The sequence below is a fragment of the Enhydra lutris genome, unplaced genomic scaffold, assembly GCF_002288905.1.
Source record: "Enhydra lutris kenyoni isolate GAN:26980312 unplaced genomic scaffold, ASM228890v2 scaffoldscaffold38, whole genome shotgun sequence".
NCBI classification, from domain to species: domain Eukaryota; kingdom Metazoa; phylum Chordata; class Mammalia; order Carnivora; family Mustelidae; genus Enhydra; species Enhydra lutris.
In genome coordinates this window covers 7,926,921-7,947,258 of record NW_019154122.1, presented here as the reverse complement: position 1 = coordinate 7,947,258, position 20,338 = coordinate 7,926,921, and the positions used below count along the sequence as shown (strand labels likewise).

Below are 20,338 nucleotides of genomic sequence, written 5' to 3'. Positions count from 1 at the left end.
GCTCCTTCGTTTTAGAAATCTTGGCTGGTTTCTAAAGCTGACCATTTGAGCCCCTCGATTTTCCTCATCCCCCACTCCCCGCCGGTGCTGCAAAACCCCCGGCCCCGACCCTCCACTGCCCAAAAAGCAGAACCCCAGGCTTGGGCTGTCTCTCTCTCCCTGCGACTTGGCTGTGTGGCCCCGGTTGTGCCATGCAATTTCCAGGTCCTGGAAATAATCGTCCTTTTCTCCACCCCCCCCCCCACCAAAGTTTCCTGATCGTTATTGCTGAAGAACATCTTGCAATCATAAGAACCACGAGGGCTGGCCCCACCACAATCTTGGTTACTGACGGGCTGAGACCCGCACAGCACAGCCCCCGCCCTGGCTGCTCAGGGCACCATGTGCCACCACTTGAAGGAGAAGGGCTTCCTGTGGACGTTGGTGCCACAGTGCACCTCCCCCAGAAACTTGTGGTAGGCCGAGATGTCGTCCACAAAGGTGCAGCAGAAGCCCAGGGGCTCCAGCAGGGAGCGCACGTGCGTCTCCAGGCAGCACACCTCCTCCACCTGGGGCCCGAACGGCTTAGGGATGCCCAGGTCCTTGTCCAGCACAATCATGTTCACCTGTGATGGGGCGTGGGCAACAGCTCCCGTTTAATGAGCACCGACTACTCTCGGGGGCCCTGTTCCAAGCTCTTGGGCACTCCTAACTCTCCCGTGACGTAGATGTTGCGATCATCCCTTTTACAGATGAGAAAACCGAGGCACAGAGGGGGCCAAGCAGCTCCTACGTGGTAGAGCTGAAGCGGAAAACCAGGCGACCTTCCTCTGCATGTATGCTGTGTACAGGTACCTGCACGTGGTTATACGTGTCCATATCGGTGTGTGCGTGCGTGCAAGTGTGTACCCGTGCGTGTGTTCTAACCTCCCCCGTCTCACAGAAGACTCTCCCCTAGGATGAAAAGCATCCTTCCTCTCTGTGAAGGCCTTTTTAACTTAGAAAGCACTTCGATATATGCTAAGGGAAAGGATTTCCCAGGACCCCAGGGAGGCAGCTAGGATGAGCGTCTCACTCCTAGGAGGGAATGCAGCCCAGAGAGGACGAGGGGCCTGGGGCGGGTGGGCGAGGACGCACAGCAGTTCAGCCAGGACGGGCACCTGGACCTCCTGAGGGAACAGCCTCAGCTGAGGGGTCCCTCTGATCTGGCTGCCCCTCACTGGCCTAGATGAAGTCTGGGGTCCCGAGTGCCTCACCATGTTTGGGAAGAAGGCTCTGGCCTGGCGGCCTTCGTCCATCTTGAACAGGGCGGGCAGATCGATGATGTCCTGCTCCGTCAGCCCCAGCTCCTTCTTGAGGATGTCACGGTTCCAGTCCAGGCAACGCTGAGGGAGAGAGGAGGGAGAGCAGGTGAGTGAGGGGACACTCCTGTCGCTTTGTCCACCCTGCTCCTGTCTCCAGCAGCAGCAGACCCTGGGCCCCAGCACGCCAGAGAGGTTTCCAGTGCTCACCTCGCCCCCCGCCACCTCTCCAGTGCCCCTCCCATCAGGGTCCGGTGACAGGGGTAACAGAGAGAGCAGGACAGAAGATCACAGAAATCATGCTGTTAGAGAGAAATGGGACGGGGACTCAGAAGGTGGGATCTGTTCATGGCAAACTTCTGGAGACTCTGAGCCCCTAAAATAAATAAAAATCCAGGGCATATACCGACAATTTTTCTAGAAGGCAGGTCTGTAGCTTGCGTCATATTTTATTATTTTATTTTATTTTAATTAATTAATTTTTAAAAATTTATTTACTTGACAGAGAGAGAGCGAGAGAAAGAGCAAGTGAGCATAAGTAGGCAGAGGGAGAGGGAGAAGCAGACTCCCCCCTGAGCAAGGAGCCTGACGTAGGGCTCAACCCCAGAACACTGGGATCATGACCTGAGCCGAAGGCAGACTCTTTTTTTTTTTTTTTTTAAAGATTTTATTTATTTATTTGACAGAGATCACAAGTAGGCAGAGAGGCAGGCAGAGAGAAGTGGGGGAGAAGCAGGATCCCCGCTGATCAGAGAGCCGGAAGTGGGGCTCGATCCCAGGACCCTGGGATCATGACCTGGGCTGAAGGCAGAGGCTTTAACCCACTGAGCCACCCAGGTGCCCCTGAAGGCAGACTCTTAATGACTGAACCACCCAGGTGCCCCTAATTAATTTATTTTTTAAGTAGACTCCATGCTGGGCCTGGAGCCCCACGTGGGGCTTGAACTCATGACCCTGAGATCAAGACCTGAGCTGAAATCAAGAGTCCGATGCTTCACTGGCTGAGTCACCCAGGTGCTCCCACATCATAGTTTAAAGGGCTGTGTCTCCCCCAGATGTCTCGGGCTCTAGCCTTACAGAGCCCTTGGCTCTTTGGCACAGCCTCCTATGCTCTCCTTCCCTGGTCTCCTGGCTGCTTCTGACCTCTGTTGAGCTGCACACCCTGCCTTTGCCCCTCCGTTTAGCTCCCGGCTTTACATGGGGGTGATGGAGGGAGGCTGGATCGAATGCTCATGGAGGCCCTTCCCTCTGTCATGTGCCCTGACCCCTTGGTCATTCCCTCTAGAAGCCATGAGGATGTGAGCGGTGTCACCGGGCACACCCCCGCCCCTCCTAGGGCCCCCTGTTCTGCTCTTACCTGGAAGTACAGGTTTTCTTGCACGAGGCTCTCATTGGATAGAATCTTGTTGATGGTGATTCGCTTGCTGCTCATACCGCCCAGGCCTGTGGAAGTCAGAGGTCACAGGGGACAGTCTAGCCTCAGGTACCCAGCCTGCATTCTCCCCTCTATCAAGCCCCCAGGTTTTGGGCTAACTGCGGGGAGGAGGGAGATGGAGCTAGGACAGGCTGAGACCCAGGAGGGCCGGCCCCGGGAACCCAGGCCCCTCTGCCAGGGCGGCCATGTTGCTTGGGCCAGAGACCAGGTGGTGGCGTCTTGCTCTCTTTCTGGCCAGAGGGTGGGGTAGCACAAATACCTGGGCCTCCCACCAGGAGCCTGCTTCTAAGGACAAGCAGCTGACCAGGGGGAGGGAGGCAGAGCAGGTACCCCGAGGTCACCCTTCCTGTTTTCCAGAACTGCCTCATGCTCAGCCCCTGCCCTGGTCGCTGCTACGCCTGCCTCCTGGTCCACACCTGGCTTTTGGTCTGATTAGCAATTCCTAACCCTCATCCAGCCCCTACTGTGTGACAGGCACTCTTCTAGATATTTTACAAGGATTAACTCAGGAATCATCCCTACATTTCTATGAGGCAGCTGCTAGCATTAAAGATGGGTAAACGGAGGCACAGAGAAGTTCAATGACTTGTCCAAGGTCTTAGTAGCTAATAGCAGAGCCCATGTGCAGACCGGACAGTCGGATTTCAGAGCCTAAGCTATTAATCATAATTCTTCTTCTTCTCCCCTTCCTCCTCTTCTACCTCCTCCTTCTTTTTTTCCATTTTGCCTGATCTGGAAAGAGTTTGCTGGCCCATTGCCCTTCCCAGTCCTGCAGGGTGTCAGTGGCAAAGAGATTGGGGCTGTCACGCCCCTGCTGTTCCTGCACCGTCTCCACGCCCCACTTGGACCTATCTCTACAAAGAGAATGGTTTCTATATCCTATGTGTAGCTTTAGAGTATGTTTAATATATCAAGGAGCCTCCAGAAAATCCAGACTCATGCCTGCTAATCCAAAGAAAAGACTTCCCATCGGTGGGGAATCAAAAAAGGACGGAGGGCTTAAACTGACCTCATCTGCTCTAGATACCAGTAACCATCAGGAACACTGCCTTCGGATCCAGCAGGCAGGGTTGTATGTAAGTATCAGCCAGCCTCAGTAATGGGACTTTTGGGAGTGGGCAGGTTGGAGATACCAACCTGAAAAGTGACATGAAGTAATTTAAGAAAAACATGTAAGGAAGAAATCGTCACGGCTTCTCTAACCCGGCTCACCGTCTGCGTCTGATCAGCTTCCCCTCTTTCCGTGATTCATTTAAGAGCGCACCTAATCCCCGTCTACATCTGGCCCAGTGAAGGGAATGTCTGCACAGAGCAGGTAGTTTCTCACTCCGGGACTGACGGTGGTGATGTCTGCTTCTAGATCATGTCTATGTCCACTCACTTTTCTACCTGTTCCTAAACTGCGTTGTGTCTGTTTTTCTCTATCTCCTTTTCAAGCTCCTTGAATACAGATCACATGTCAATTAACTAACTCTCTTTTGTGTCTGGTGCCATTGGGTCCTGGAGAAGCATTTGGCCCTGCTGCTGATAATGAGGAGCGGTGGGTGGCTCGGTGGTCCGACTGACCATGGCGAGGGTTACTAGAGGCCACCGCTGCTTCCCACCACGGTGAGCTCACAGGCTGGAGTGGGCCAGGAACCCAGGGAAGGGGAGCTGGATGCTTAGGGGCAAAGCATCCTCCCGAGCCCCATCCTCCCGAGCATCCCTCTGGGGGCTCAGCTATCCACCCCCTGCCAAGGTCCCAGGGGCACTCACCTTTGAACATGATGGCCTCCCCGTGGCCCTCCTTCTGCTTCTCTCGAAAGAGCTTGTAGCAGGCTGCGGTACTGGCCATGAGCATCCGGAATTCCTGCGAGAGGACGTCCAGAGGGACCGTGTCAGCAGGGGGGAAGGGACCAGGGACTCGGAGCCCTGTCTGCCTGCTGTCTCAGGCCTCCCTGTGTTGCGGGGCAAGGAGACCTGGCTGGGCTTTCTCTCTTTTGGGAGAGTACTTTTCGCCCTTCCTGCTGTAGAAATTCCTCCACCTCAGCAATGACATCGTGTCAAAGCTCAGAGTCCAGAATGTCTTCGGACAGGGCGGAACTGCGTCTCCAAGGGGCTAAGAGGACAGGCCATTTACACGACATTTCCAGGGTATGAAGTTGCAGCCATTTCTTTCACGTCAGAAAATGAAAAAGCCCCAGGCCCATAACCCCAGAGCTCTCTAGAGCATCACAGCAAATACAGTAGCCACGAGCCCCGTGATTATTGGACTCTGGAATTGTGGCTAATCTGAATTGAGATGTGTGGTTAAGAGTAAGATACGCACCAGATTTTGAAGACTTGGTATGGATCAAAGAACATAAAATCTCTCATTTATATTTGTACATTGATGACTTGTTGCAATGCTAGTATTTTGGTATATGGGATTAAACATTTACCCGCCACAGCGACAACAGGCAAACCAACTTGAGCCTACTTCCTTCTTCCTTTATGCATGTAGTCCACTACCTGTAGATCCTGGCCCCTGCTGACAAGAGCTGGTAGTACATGGGTTCGCCATCATCCTATTCACTCTAGACTCAGGGACTAGCTCACCTTTTTGCCCGGGATGGGGACGAATGTCATGAACTCGTCCACGTGGCCCACGGTCAGCCAGTCTGAGTAGAGTTCCACGGGCGCCTGCACCTGCTGGGCCTGCAGGAAGTCCCGCACCACCTTGGTCATCCTCCGACCGCCGGACCTGGGGGTAGGGGTGGGTGGGGAGGAGGCCGCTCTTCAGATCTCCCACTGTGCCTGCCTCACCAGAGGGCCGGCAGCAGTTCAGCCTCTGCAACCCAGGCTGTATCCTAGGAGGCATCAGCAAAAGTCAGGGGAAGGAGCCTGAACCACAGGGCTGAGAGACCCTGGTGCAGACAAGAAGGCGTTTGAGCCCAAGGGGAAAGAAGGAGGCATTAGCTAGAGCCATGGTCTGTATGAAAGGCATGGAGCCCAGCCTTCAGCTTTTTCAGATACTGAGGGTGTCAGTTGACATAAAGAGACCATCTTCTGCGCTCAGTGGCCCTGCCTGGACTGCTGGAGGGGGCTAGGGCACAGGTATGGTTCCAAAATCTGCCCGAGCCCATGTGCTTCTTTGTTACCTTAACTTCTACTTAACTTCCATCTTTAATCAGTTCAAGTGACACCTCCTCCAGGAAGCCCTTCCTGACTTTTAGACTCTCTGAGGTCTTCGATCTCCCTAGTGCCCTTAGACTATTACTCAAGGCCCTCCCAGTGGCCAAGAAATTCCTCTCTGATTTGGTCCCTGCCTGGACCTGCTACTTCCTCTCCCTCCCTTCCCCCTTGTTCTACTTCCTACATGTTAGCTAGCCCTTCAAAGTATTTGCCCTTGCTGTTCCATCTATATGAAATGCCTTTCCCTCTGATCTTCCCATGGCTGCTCCCTTCTCATTCAAGTCTCGATTCCCAAGTCATTTCCTTAAAACCACAAAAGCTAAAGTGCACCTGCCCCATCACTCTTTGCCATGGAACCCTATTTTACCTTCTTCATTGCAACTTATTAGCATCCAGAAGCATCTCATTTGCTGGCTTCCGTGTTGATTTTTTGTACTCCTCGCACCGTGATTGAAAATTTCCCAAGATCTGGGGCTTTGCCTGCTTGGGTCACTGATGTATCCCTAGAGCCCAGAGCAGTGCCTGACAGAGAAGGCCCTCAATAAATATTTGTCTCTAAGGAGCCCTCTCTGGACTCCCTAAAGGGGTTAGGGACCCCTCTTTGGGTTCCCCAGCTCCCTATCATTCTTTCTATCACTGAATATGGTCATCCCCCTGCCCCCGACTGTTTCATGTCTGGGATCTCCACTGTTTCCTTGAAGGTGGGGGCTGGACTTCAGGTTTAGAATGCCACGGCTCGCACTTGGCACTTGGCTAGGGCATGGAAAATACCTGAGGAATGGATGATTGACTATTGAGTGGAGGGAGGAGAGGAGGTGGGCAAACGGGCTCTGGCCTCCTCCCAGAAGGTAGAGCATCCCCCCTTGTAGCTCACAGGGACTTGGTGCCCAAATCCTGGCTGATCCCATGTATGCAGGTTGCTGGCAGCCCTTTTGTGAAATGAGGACCCACAGTATTCAGTCTTCGTAGTGACTGTCCTGACCAAAGAAGAATCTGCCTTTTTATTGGGAAGTGGGTCACCTGGGGAGGGAGTGACAGTGTTGTGGACAGGCCCAAGAGCCAAGTACTCACACTTTGGGGCAGGGCCATGTCTTCTCATCCCTCTTTGGTGTATTGGCAACCCCAAGGACTTGTTGCTACCTTCCCACTCAGCCTCTTTGAGTTACCTTTTATGGACTCCTTCGTCCCTTCCTTTCCTGGTTTATAATCTCATTATACAACCTCCTATTTTGGGAAGAGCTAGTTAGCTTTATATTAGATCCTAAGTCATACTAAGATATAAAGGCTAACTTGGTTTTATTTCTAAGAGTCGTGGAAGGGGTTCATTCTCCCAGATAATCTCTCCACGTGTGAATAGCCCAGGCTACTCCTAAAGAGAAAGAGTAACATCTCCCCACTCCCCCAACCCCCTGAGCCCCACCCTCGCCTCTCTTACAGAGGAAAGCTGCTCCCGATGAGAATCCGGCCCAGGGGGTAGGCCTTGCCGTTCACAGTCACTGGTGGACTGACCTCCAGGTTCCCAAAGGAATCAAGGCTGGTGACAGGCTCGAAGAGGGGCTCCCGGGTCACGTAGCCGAAATCTGGGCCCTGGGCAGGGAGAACACACCCATCATTAGTCTCCTGTAGCCAGAGGTCCTTAACCCCAGCTCAGCTAGCCACTGAGGACTACTGTTTCACTACCTTTGGGCTGGCACTGTGGGCACTTGGTTTCTAGGGGTCTTCTTAGTCCCACTGAAGAGCAGGGGGTAAGACATAGGGAGGCTGAGTTTGTGGGCAGGCTGGCGTGAGGGTGGGCCTGCCTGACGGTATATAAGTATGTATTAGTGCGTGTGTGCACTGGGTCTCATCATGCGCCTCTGTTTCTGGACACAGAGACACACTGGTGACTTCAGGGCTGGCTCTCATTTTGTGCCCTTGACATCCCTGTTTATCTCTTTATTTATCTGACCCTCAGTTTCCCCATCCGTAGAAGGAACCAGATTCCCCATCTGTAAAAGAGGGAGACCTGTAGGTTCTATTGTTGTGCCCAGAGACTTGCTGCCCTCTCCCCGGGAAGAGGATTTTTGCTTCCTGAGCCATAGCTGGTATGCATGGCGGTATCTCCCCGCGGAAGGAACAGAATTCCGCACCCAGTGTTGGACTCAGTCACGTGACTGGCTTTGGCCAGTGAAATGTGAGCCGAAGTGACGCATGCCCGTTCAGAGCAGAAGCCATAAGACCAAATCATTCTCTGCTCTTTGTGCTAGGAGAACGGTGTTTCCCAGTCTAGCACTGCACTTTCAGCCTGGGCTCTGGAATGGGGAAGGCACTCGGAAGCAGGGCTGCAGAAGACCAACCAGACATCAGTGCAAGGTGCAGGCAAGAAATGGACCTCTGCTGTTGTCAGCCCCTACAGTTTGCGGGTTGTTTGTCCCCGCAGCCTTACCTAGGAACATCTGACCGATTCACGCAGGTATGGCAGATATGTAACATATAGACCGTCCCAACCCATTCCTCTCCCCGAGCCCAGAGACAGCCTCAGAATCCTTTTTCGAACAGAGCTCCAAGAAATGAGAGTTGGTGCACAATATAACCCCAGGGACCCTTGAATTTTAAGGTTCCTTTCAGGACTTTTTGATGAAACAGTAGAGCCCTTGCTTGGGAACTTGTACTGGGGCTGGAATGAAGCTTGCCTGACAAAACTTCTTGGTAAAAATATCCCCTGGGGTGGGAAGATGTGCCTTATCCTCACCCAGCTGAGAGGCTCAAGGGACAGCCATGCCCAGTGGCGTGGATGGCTACAGCTTAGCGCTTTCTCACCCGGGAGCCCCAGATGGTAAGGTGTGTGTTGCCGGAAGCTGGGGCAGCTGGGCTTTAGGGCACACGTAGGCAGGCAGGCACACAGCACAAAGCCGGGCTTGGCCCAGGTCCCCAGGAACAATGCAGCCGTGGACCTTGGCACCAAGCCAGCCTGGAACATTGAAGGCAGGTGACAACCCGGGAAGACCGTGGGAGCAGGAGCTGGGCGGCTGTGGTTCTCAGGCTTGTGGCCACTGCTGCTGAAGACCAGCTTGACTCTACCCCTCCCAGTGTGGGAAGAAGCGGACAGTCCTCACCAAGGACAATGTCCAGGGCTGTGGGATGACAACCGTAAGGGCAGCTAATAATGAGCATTGTATTAGGAGTAGGAGGACGCATTCTAGGTGCCTTCAATCTTCACAATGATTCTGTGAGAGGAATGCCATTTCTAGCCTCATTTACAGATGAGCAAACTGAGGCTTGACGAGGTTCAGCTGCTTGCCTCAGGTCAAGGAGTGGGACAAGATGCCAGGCCAGGCTCTAGCACCATCTTCCTGCGGTGAGGGCCCTAGGTTAAGTTCTCAAGAAGTAGAGGTGAGCCTGTGAATGTTTCCGACTCTAGCGGAAGCTGTCCCATGTGCGACCTTGGGAAGAGCCCCTGATCTATCCCAGTCTCTGCTCCGTGCTCTGTCCTCACCTCCCCTGCCTGTTCAAGGTGGAAGGTGAGGACAAAAGAAGGATGTTTTGGTTCTGCCCTCACTCCACCAGTGGCTAAGGGCATCAGTGGAAGTGGTAATGGCCTCTAGAATCAGGGGGTTGGATTGTTAAAAAAAAAAAAAAAACCCACAGACTGATTATGGTTCCAACTTCAAAGCCCTGCAGCTTCAGGGAGCTTTGAAGTTGGAACCATAATTTTTGACAATGGCTTAACTCTAACTTTCCTCTTTGAAACTGATTGTTCTGCAAGGTGGGGGTGGGGTAGGGGCAAGGGCAGGAGCTGCACCTTTCCCATAAGTTCCCATTTCCTATGAGAAAACTCCCCTATGAGTAAATTTTTTACCCAGGAGATTGAGAAGTCTTGTCAGGGTGCTTTTCATTCCTGCTTTCCAAAGTGGGTGAAACTGATAACAATGGTACATTTATTGAGCACCTGTGGTGTGCCAGGCCGTGGGGTAGTGTCATGCTCTCCTCTGAGAAAACTCTCCAAGGAAAGGACCATGGAGGTCACTATCCCAACTAACCCATTCTGCAGATGAGAAGATGGAGGTGCTGGTCAATAGACTAACTTGTCAAGGGTGCCCCCCAGGTCTCCTGCCCACTCGGCCCTGTAAGAGTCCCCAGGATCTTTTCCCCAACCCCCTACCCTGAGGTGGCCCTCAGCATCTCACCAGAAGCTGCTTCACTGGGAAGTCCTTCAGGTTTCCATCTCGGGGGGAGTCCAATACCACTGGGAAGCCTTTGTGGGGGGCCTCTATGTAGCCAAACTCAACTTCATCCTGTGGGGACACCAAGGAGAGCCATCAGATGAGCCAGCCTCCCTAGTTCTCCTTCCTGGCAAGCGATGGCAGGGGTTCCTTATATATCCTTCTCCAAATAGTCTCTGCCTGCTCCAAGCATGTTTGACTCCTATCAACCCCATTTCTTAAAACATAATAACATCCTATTTACATTTCCTGCAAGTAACATCTCCATTTGAAGTTCATTCTGTATTTCTAGGTTGGCTTCTTTTTCGCTGTTGTATAGTACTCCATGGTAAGGCTATCTGCTCATATGGTGACCCAGTCTCTCTTGGGGGACAGTCTTTTGCTACTTCAAGAAGCAATGCTGCAGAGGGCGCCTGGGTGGCTCAGTGGGTTAAGCCTCTGCCTTCAGCTCAGGTCATGATCTCAGGGTCCTGGGATCGAGGCCCGCATCGGGCTCTCTGCTCAGCAGGGAGCCTGCTTCCTCCTCTCTCTCTGCCTGCCTCTCTGCCTACTTGTGATCTCTGTCAAATAAATAAATAAATAAAATCTTAAAAAAAAAAAAAAAAGAAGCAATGCTGCAGAGAATTGCCTTCTACATTTGTCTCTGTGCACATGGGCACGTAGGAGCCAATAGCAGAATTCCCATCCACGGAGCTGCTGGGTGCCACGGAGCTGATGTTAAGCCAACTCTTCTTGCCTGAGCCTTGGACCACATCCCTCCCAGCCTGCAGGGCCTCACCTGGATCCAGCGGTCCCCTCGGTTGATATACTGGAAGCAGACCTTCAGTTCGCAGTTGGTTTTCTCAACCAGGTTCTTCACTTCTTTCAGGAACAAGTAATTGTCCTTCATGCTGAGAAGTTCGGGGAAGAGAGGGAGGCCAGGAGGAAGGGTGAGGAGGGTCAAGGGCCAGTCCAACTGAGGTGGCAACAAGCAGCTTTCACCTCTGGGTTGTGCTGGGAAGATGAGGCCACAAATGGGTTCCTAGTCACCTTTGCGAAGGCTGCTGGAGCCAAGGCCAGACAAATTCCTCCACCCATGGTATTTGCCAAGGTCACGAACGAGAAGGGGCACTCTTCCCCCCCAACCCGCCCAGATTTCTGGAGAGTTCTGTCTAGCCCAGAGGCAGGGGGATGGGCCCAGGGCCTCAGGGCCCTCTCGTCATGGCCAGCAGCCACCTGCAGGGCACTTTCTCTTGCTTCTCATCTTGCTGCAGATGTCTAGCACATGATAGCTGCTCAAAAAAAAAAAAGCTGCATAAGAGGAGCTGAATATCCACTGCACAGGAGGTTCCCAAGCAGACGATGCAAGCCAAAAATGAGAAAAGGGGTGACAGACCTTATTTTTATAGCATACGCAAGAGCCAGGACCTTGGATTAATACTTGACCTGCTTCATTTAGTGCCCACAGTGATGCTGTGATGTCAGCATTTCAGTGAAACAGAGGCACAGAGAGGTCAAGGGAGTTGCTCAAGGTCACACAGTGGGTAAGGGACAGAGCCAGGCTCTGAACTCAGAGCTGTCTGTCCATAAAGCCCCAGCTTTAGCGACTCGGCCGTGCCACCTCCCTGCGCCCTGGCCATTGCTTACCAGCACACGAACACCGACACGGGAGGCAAGATGTTGGGGGTCATGATCCACGGAGCAATCCGGAATATCACGGTGTCCGTGAAGATGGGTGTCAGGGGAATCTTCTGGATGTGGGAGAGGTGAGGGGACCAGAAAGTCTGGTCAGGGTAGCTTTGATGCCTGCTTCCTAAAGTGGGTGAATCTGATGACAAAACTACATTTATTGAGCACTTGTAGTATACCAGGTCCTGGGCTAGCGCCACACATGCCATTTCATTTCTGCCTCACAGCAACTGCAGGGGGAAGATACTATTATAACCCATGTCTTACAGGTAGGAAACTGAGTCACAGGCTTTTAGTCACAGACCTGTTTCATGTGGTCAGTCGGGGGCGGGGGGAGCCTGGATTTAAACCCACGTGGTCAGGCTGCTGCCTTCATACTCTCAACCACGATTGGGTCTTGCCCCATCAAAGTCCCTGTCCTGAAACCAGCCCAGAGGATGGCTGGGCCAGCCACGCCTTCTTCTGTCTCTGCTTTGGGACCTTGCTCTTTTCTACAGGTGAGCGTTTTAATGTTTCTCGGGGAAATTTTGCTATGTCCAGATGGTTCTTTAAGTAAAGGTTCAGGAAGCTTGCTTGGAACCTGAGGGAAAATGAGTCGATTCTGGGGTTCCTTTGCGTATGTAGTTGGCTTTGAACAGCTACAGGAAATGGGCACCTGCCCTTGGCAGAGACCGTGGGAGCAGGTGGGACTAGGGCCCTAGCTGTCCTTTCCTGCCTGAGTCTGCCTTGTGAGTCTCCGCTGGTGCCTGCTGGAGGGGCCAGTCTGAGGCCCCGATGGCCAGGCTACTCCAGGCACAGATGGGAGCAGAAGCCCTTCTCTGTCCCGTCCTGTTAGTGCTGCCTTTCCTGCCTTTATTCTTCTGAGGGACTTGAGGATGCTTTGTGAAGGAGTTCTTACAAGTATGGGTGCTCACAACCACCCCAGGAAGCAGAAACTTCTGCCGTTTGTCTTACAGATGGGGAAACTAAGGCACAGGGGGCAAATTCACCTGCCCAGTGTCTCCCAGGGCTTGGAACTGGGCAGTCTGACTCCAGAGCCCGTTCTCATAAGTGTAAGCTAGGTTCAGCCTCTCCTTCTACAGAGCCCACTGTGCCCTGCCCCCAGTACTCTGGAAGTGACAATGGGGAGGGGACCCTGTGTCGGGGAGGGCAGCCAGGTCCCTCCCTACACCTGAGCAAAGCGGGGTGGGCCCGAGAGGTGGGAGTCTGGGGCTGTGGTCTTTGCGAGAAGAGGCCTTGTCAGCAGGACACACTCTAAGTGAGGGGGGCTTCTCCTCTAGAGGGGCAGACATTCTCCTTCTCGTCCAGTTTCCCCAAACCAAGAACAACGGCGAGTGAGATGTCTGCCTGCAGGGTTGGGGGGATGGGCTCAGCCTGTGGTCAGAGTTGGTATAACCCACAGTTAGGGTGAAGGGTCAGTCTGGGGAGGGAAAACCTCAAGTGTATGGCCTAGTTTCCTTCCTGCCTGGGCATCTGTGCCTCAGAACTAGGCCTATAGTGCTGCAGGGAGGAGGACAGACCACACCACTGTGGGGAACGCCGGAAAATCTCACCCATGGGGGTTCCTGGGGAGCAGGTACGGCCAGCAGGAGGACCCCTAGAGTACAGCCCAGAGGAGCCTGGCAGGCAGGTGCACGTAGGTTGGTGGGTGGGTCTCTAAGCTTGGCCAACCCCCACCCCCGCCCCAGTGCTTTGGAGCCTCATGGGAATCCCTGAGAGTGGCATGCTGGAAAGACTCCCACCTGGTCCCCAGGGATGGCCCTTCATGGTGGCGACCCAGGAGCCCTCACCTCGGCCATGTACTCCAGCAGGCTGACGTGGATGGAGACCAGGCCCGGGAAGCCCTCGTCGGGGAAGCGCAGGCCTTCCACGAAGAACAGCAGCTCCGCCGAGCCGCCCGTGTACTTGACCACGTGGTAGAGCTTCCGCCGGCCCAGGATGTGGATGTAACGTTGGCCGAAAAACGGGTCTGGAGGGAGAGGGGCTCATGTCAGGCCCCCGCCCCCACCAGGGGTGTGTCAGTGGGGCAGGGGACAAGAGGGCAGAATGACTCGTCCTCTAGACACAGGGAGATAAGCACAAGCAGAAAATGCCACTGGAAGGGCCATGGCGCCGGTCATCGTCCCAGCACTGCCGCGCGCTCGCCCGTGGTGAGAACCGGACCACCTCTCTAGCTTCCAGCTTCCTCATCTAGAAGATGGGTTGGCGCCCAGGAATGGCCCAGGCGCTCTGATAGCAGGTGATGACCGAGCACTGAGAGGGGCTGAGGAAGGACAGTACGTTCCTGCTTTACACATGAGGAAACCGAGTCTCAGAAAGGAGAAGTGGGTTGCTGTGGTCATATAACCAGCAAGTGGCCAAGCTGGGGCTCAAATTCATGTGCAATTCTGAACCCCAAGCTCCCCTCCCCTTTTATACGCAAAACCCCAAGATGCCCATTTATATCCCAAATTTCTGTCTGTGTGATGAAAGTCACATTGGTGTAAAGCCACACGCATGGTGTCCGGCTGTACTGGCTCGTGGCTGGGCGGAAAGGCAGGTTTCCCCGGTGCGTCTGTCCCACTGGCATCCCCCAGCTCTTTCCAGTGCCATTCCCTCCACTGGGCAGAGTTGTTCTTTCCTTCCAGGCCTCGATTTGGGTCCCTTCTGGGAATTACGCCCGGATCCTCCAGACACCAAGCCGGGGTCCGTGTGGAGTTTCTGCCGTCTCCTCCTTGCCCATCACAGCCCTTCTGAGGGGATATGATCTCAGTGTTTAGTTCTTGGCCCTGAGAGACTGTCACCTGAGGGCCGAGACAGGCCTGGCTGGGCCCAGTGCCAGCATCACACAGGTCGTGTTTAATCAATGTCTACCGAATGACCCCGTGGCTTCCACACCACTCCCTATAGGAGAATTTTCAGGCCAGAGCAGCATTACTACTCTGTTCCCAGCATGGGCAACCTCTGGGGTGGGGGGTAGTGGATAGAAATGGGCAAGATTCTATACCTCTGTCTGTCCAACAGCAGTGCTCGGCCGATGATAACGCTGACGTGGGAAGTGTTGTAACATGGGTGAGAGCTCTGGGCAGGTTACTGGGGTGGGGAGTGGGGGGAAGGGAGGCAGGATGGGGAGCATGTGAGCAGATGAAGGGAGACTTTGAGATGCCCTTTGGGGTGGCAGAGGTGGGGTACGGTGAGGAGAGGAAACAGATACTTGCATTGCCAAAGGCGTGGAGGCAGAACCCTATGTAGTTCCAGAAGGAGTTTCTTTATGCCCCGCAGAGCTGGAAGGGCAGAATCAGGCTCAGCTTAGGGCATACTGTCAGCAACAACAGTGATGGTTAATCACTAGTCACCCGTGGGTCGGTCCTCGTACAAACAGGGTGTATGCTGAAAACCAGCAGATTAAATGGAGGAAACTCCGAAGCCTGGGTTTGGGACAGCTCCTCACGTAGGACAATGTGTTCGGGGGACCCTGGTTATACGTCTCATTGAGGGCACGTGACCTTACTGGTTATGACTTCCAGAGTCAGAGAGACCTGGGTTCCAATACCATTCAGGCTTTACAAGCAGCAAAATCTCTGGGAATTCACTTAAACTTCCCAAGCCTCAGTTTACCTATCTATTAAATGGGTCTAATATCACCTAGGCCACAAGGTCATTGCAAGATAGAATGACACAGCATCAGTAACTTAGGGACACCCGTTAACCACGGGTAACCATCATTAACACAGCCAGGACCTGTAGATGTCAGGAAGACGAGCGCCTGAGCCGAGTTGGCACGCCCATTTCTGCAAAACTCATGGCCTTTGTGTTGAATGGCTTATGAGCAGAAGGCAAAGAAACAATACCTCACCTCTCCTCCCCTTGGCTGGGCCCAAGAAATGAGGCCAACAGGCTGAGACCCTGGACGTGCCAAGGAGCTGACCGAGAAGATGAAGTCCTTCTCACTCGGAAACAACATGGTGCGCCCTCAGTAGATCCTAACTGCTGAATACATCCAGAAAGATCTTTGTAATTAAAAAGGTCTCTTCCAGGCATTCAGGCTGCCTGGGCTGAGGCTCAGGGGAGAGATCTCGGGCCCAGAAGCTGACTTGTCTTTGCAGAAACCTCCAAAGCTTCCCCAGGACTCCGGGTGGCGGGGCACTCCACCTGGGCCTGGGGAGGGATGGGGTCTGGCCAGGAAGCTGGGTCAGGTGGAAGGACACGTTCTCACTCCTCTGCAGGTAATTTTCTCCCTCCTGTGGCCTGTGATTTACACACGTCTCTCTTTCTGGTGCTTGGGCCAGCTCCAGGTGGATTGACTCGGTGGTGGGAACAATGCAGCCACTGTCCCAAGGAGCCTGCTTCCCCTGCCCCCAGCTTGGGGCAGGCTGCCTGAGCATGGCCGGCTCTCCCTGCAGGAACCAACAATGCCCTTCTCTGAGCGGCCCACGTGCCCCGGGCTGGGCCTGCCAGCCACCCTGACCTCTCCTTGGCCCCAGGCATTGGCCCTACTGGCCGGCGCGTGGTCTGGTTTGGCATAACCCTTCTGGTCACCTTGGAGCCATTCCACCTCCCAAGCTCCCAAGGAGACTCCCTGATGGTGCCACCAACTGTCCTGGTTTGCCTGGGACTCGGGTTTCCCAGGGAGGGGGATTTTCACTGTGACAACCAGGGAAGTCCTGTGCAAACGGGGACAAGCTGGTCACTGTATTGTTATTGGAAGAAGTCAGGCCCCAACTTCAGGATCCTGGGGCAGAATCTGAGGCTGGAACCCAGATATCAGTGTCTTCCTAACAGCACGGGGGACTTCTGTCTATTGCAAGGGTTCTAATTCATGATCATCAGAACGATCCCAGCCAAACCAACAAGGGCCATCTCTAGAGGGCATTCCATGGGCCCACTCCTGCGCTGGGTGTCTCACACATGGTCCTTGTTTAGTCCCCAACCTTAGCAGGGACCGTCATGCCCCCCATCATCCCCACGTCACATCACAGCTGAACCCAAGTCACAGACTGGTAAGTAGACTTGCCCAGATGCAGGGTTTGAACCCCCCAGGCACCAGAGCTCCTTCTTAGGATCCCTTGGCCTTCAGCCCAGCTCCCTGCTCTTGGGGGACCCAGGTGACATGAAACATTTGTGTAATGCGGCCCATTCTCCCCCATAGGTGTACTGAGATTTTGACAAAACCTGGAAGTGTTTGCACAGAAGAAAGGGAAACTGCCACAGACGGAGAAACCCCCTCCCCATCCTACTCCCCACTCCGTTCTTTCCAGGATTCCGCATTTCGTGGGAAAACTATTTTAGACTCATCACTGCATCAGTAAGGTGCCCCCTGTGCCCCACAGGACAGCAGTCCTATAAGGCAGACTAGGGAACAGCAGTGTCTCAAGGCGTCTGTCTGCTCAGGGCCCATCTCGGATGGCAAGGGAGGGGCAGGGATGCGATTATGGGGCCAGACTACAATCCACTCCCATTAATGAGCAGCACCCTCTAGATAATGGCCAGGGGCCACTATTAACAACACGCCGCATGTCCCAGTTGAATGTCACGGTCGAGAGGAGCAGGTGGGGGTCCTGCTGTACCACTCCCTCCTGCCGCGCCGTCAGCCCCATCCTCTGCGGTTGCCTTGGACTGGACGGGGACAAACATCAGCAGCCCCGGCCCCCTGGGGCAGCAGAGCCGGCCTGACTCTGGGGACATTCCAATCTCCGGGAGGCCACTGCCAGGCCCAGGGTGGATCAGGACTGGCCTTGGGTGGCAGCGGTCCACTGCTGTCTGGGCTAAATCACTCCCTGCAGTGAGGGTCCGGGGCTCCCATGACTAGCTCCTCATGGCGACTGTCCTGGTGGTCCCCAGAGGTAGGCCAGAGATCCTGGGCCCCCCAGACAGCTGGGCACACAGGGGAAACCCCACCTCGCATCATGGCAAATTGCAAAGCTAACTATTTTGCTGAGAGAGCTTTTTAATACATAAATCAGATCTTGACAGTCTCTTGCTTAAAACTCTCTAATGGCTTTTCACTGCTCTCAGAATAAAATCCAAGCCTGCTCCTCATGCCCCTGGTCCCTGTCCAGCTTGCTGACCTTGACTCCAACACATCCCCCACCTCTAGTCTCTCCCTTTTGCTCCCCTAACACTCCAAGCTGGTTCCACTCCTCTCTGCTTTGTGTGTGCTGTTTCCTCTAATTAGAACACTTCCCTCAGCTCATGAATGTCTGGGTCCTTCACACTGTGGATTTGGGCCTCAGCTCAAATGTCACCTGCTCAGTGAGGCCTTTCTGGATGGCCCAGGGCCTGCGATCTCTCACCTCTGCCTCTGAAAGTCCCTAGTACTTGGTGGGTGTCATTTTCTCCCATTGTGCTCCTTATCATGCCCAGACCATCCCCTCCCCCAAGCTCAGGAGAGGGATGGTGGCAGAGGGAGACACACATGGGGTGTGACTGCAGAGCTCACTGCAGGGGACCCCAGCACTGAGAACAGTGCTGGGTGTGGAGGGGGCTCAACACGTATTTATAGGAGGCATGAGACAGAGCAGGTGGCTGTGAGGACTGGTTCTGTGGCAGAAGCATGTTCCCTACACAGCTAGGGCCCAGGATATCCTGTCACCATCAAGAGGAGAGAGGGGCTCTGGGTTGTACATAAACCCCCATCAGTACCAACTCCTTTGGGAGAGGAGAGGCCTATCCCTGGGGCCTCCTGACTTCACAGGACAGCAACAGTGCTCCCAGGGACCGTTACTAAGAAGCAGGTCCTGGCCCTCTCCAGTCACCTGCACCTGCAGAGGTCATAGCTGCTGGGGGAGGGTGCTCTGGGGAGCAGGAGGGCAAACCGGGGCCCTGGGGAAGTTAGCTCAGTGAGCACCAAATGGATAGAAACTTCCAGAGGGGTTGAACTGGGGTCACTCACTCTCCACGTAGAACACGCCCACTTTGTCTGAGTCCGCCACGGAAATGTAGAGAACTATCTCGTATCCGGCGGGGAGGCGCTCAGGGCCTTTGGTCCGCAGGATCATCTGGGACATGTCCTTGAGGTCTGGGGAGCGGGGGATACAGAGGAGGTTAGAATTAAGAGACAGGCAGCTGGAATGTGAGCTCAGGAATAATTGTTGCTTTTCCAATCGGGACAGAAAACCCCACACATGTGTATTGTAGGAACCACAGAGAAGCACAACAACAGGTTGTCTTCTCTAATACCATGACCTCCTGTAACTTTTTGGGAATTTCCTTCCAGTCCTTTCCCTATGTGTTTGTGTACGTGTAACTCCCGTTACAAAACCATGGTTCCCATTGATCCTTGTTAATAGTTTTTTTCTGTTTTTTAGCAAGAATGGATTTTTTTTTTTTTTTTTTTTTTTTTGAGAGTGAGAGAGAGAGCAGAGCAGGGAGGTGCAGATGGAGAGGGAGACAATCCTAAGCAAGCTCCAGACCCAGCAAAGAGCTGGACACAGGGCTTGATCTCACAATCCCAAGATCCCGACCTGATCCAAAATCAAGAGTTGGATGCTTAACAGACTGAGTGACCCAGGTGTCCCAAGAGTGGATATTGGAGTCCACCATCCCCAGGAGACTGAAGGTCACTCCTGCCTCAGTCTTGGCCCAGCCCAGGGCTGAGCATGCGTGTTTTCATTGCCCAACCCCCCACCCATTCCAAGTGTGAGTCCTGCTGGCACCTTCCTTGGTGTAGACCTTCTCATCGTTCAAGTCCTCCTTGGGCAGCCAGGGCGTGTCTCGGTCACAGTTCACCAGCAGGATGGCCCCCTGGCCCTCAGGGCCCCAGGTCCAGGATGCCTGCAATGTCAGGGAAAGGGTCAGCACCTTCTTGTCTACCTTCTGGCTGATTCGAGCTCTGCCACAGACCCCACAGGACCCTCAAGAGACAGTCCCAGGATGAGGATAAACAGAGCTACCATGCATCGAGGCAGGGGTGATGTGGCAAATGTGAACCCCACGTCTGATGCCCGGAGAGGCTCAGTGCAGGCACCAGAGACAAGCTCAGGAGGGGGATGGTGGCATAAGGAGACACAGAGATGGGGACACTGGGTATTTATGAGCCGCAAGCCTGGTGTGCCTGTGTCTGGAAGGGGTGGAGGCAGGGAGACGGAGGGCGGCCGGAGGAATGAGGAGGTTCGCATTCTACAACAGGTTCTGGAGTCCCCGGAGGGGATCAGAGGGGAGACGCCTGGATGGACGGACACCCAGCTGTTTCCAGACATGCTGAGTGCTCCAAATGGGACCTGCAAGGTGATCCGTTCTCTCCACTGTAGCCAGGGCCTTACTAGAACAAGCTCCAACCAGATCATGTTGCTTTCCTGCTGTAAGCCCTGTTCGGGGCTCCCTGTTGACTTAGGATAAAGCCCCAATCCCTGACTGTGGGCTGCAAGGCCGGGTAAGCCCGGCCCACTCTCCATCCATCCCCCTTCCTGCTGGCTCGCTCTGCTCCCTCCATACAGATTCAGGACCTCTCAGGCTGGTGCCCTCACAGGTCCTGTGCTCCCGACACTGTCGGTCTCCCCTCGCCTGACCAACCTCACAACTCCTGGGGTCCTGGCAGGACCATCCCTTCTTTCCAGAAGATTTTCTAAGTTTCCAGCCCTGAGCGGCTGCACTGGGGTTACATTTAGGGCCCCATACATGTT

The 20,338-nt window shown here is 54.1% G+C and overlaps 1 protein-coding gene across 1 annotated transcript in view; it reads right to left on the bottom strand.

Moving 5' to 3' along the window:
- Window positions 1-280: 280 nt before the first annotated feature.
- LOC111154748 (peptidyl arginine deiminase 2) overlaps window positions 281-20,338 on the bottom strand; it is a 40,533-nt gene continuing 20,475 nt past the window's right edge. Inside the window, exons 5-16 of the mRNA XM_022514634.1 lie at window positions 19,373-19,490; window positions 18,610-18,735; window positions 13,529-13,707; window positions 11,697-11,800; window positions 10,849-10,960; window positions 10,035-10,142; window positions 7,304-7,455; window positions 5,293-5,437; window positions 4,471-4,564; window positions 2,638-2,723; window positions 1,236-1,364; window positions 281-605 (exon numbers count right to left, since the gene is read on the bottom strand). Coding sequence (XP_022370342.1) covers window positions 372-605; window positions 1,236-1,364; window positions 2,638-2,723; window positions 4,471-4,564; window positions 5,293-5,437; window positions 7,304-7,455; window positions 10,035-10,142; window positions 10,849-10,960; window positions 11,697-11,800; window positions 13,529-13,707; window positions 18,610-18,735; window positions 19,373-19,490 — 1,587 coding nt within the window. The 3' untranslated portion in view covers window positions 281-371. The remainder of the gene's footprint in view (window positions 606-1,235; window positions 1,365-2,637; window positions 2,724-4,470; window positions 4,565-5,292; window positions 5,438-7,303; window positions 7,456-10,034; window positions 10,143-10,848; window positions 10,961-11,696; window positions 11,801-13,528; window positions 13,708-18,609; window positions 18,736-19,372; window positions 19,491-20,338) is intronic.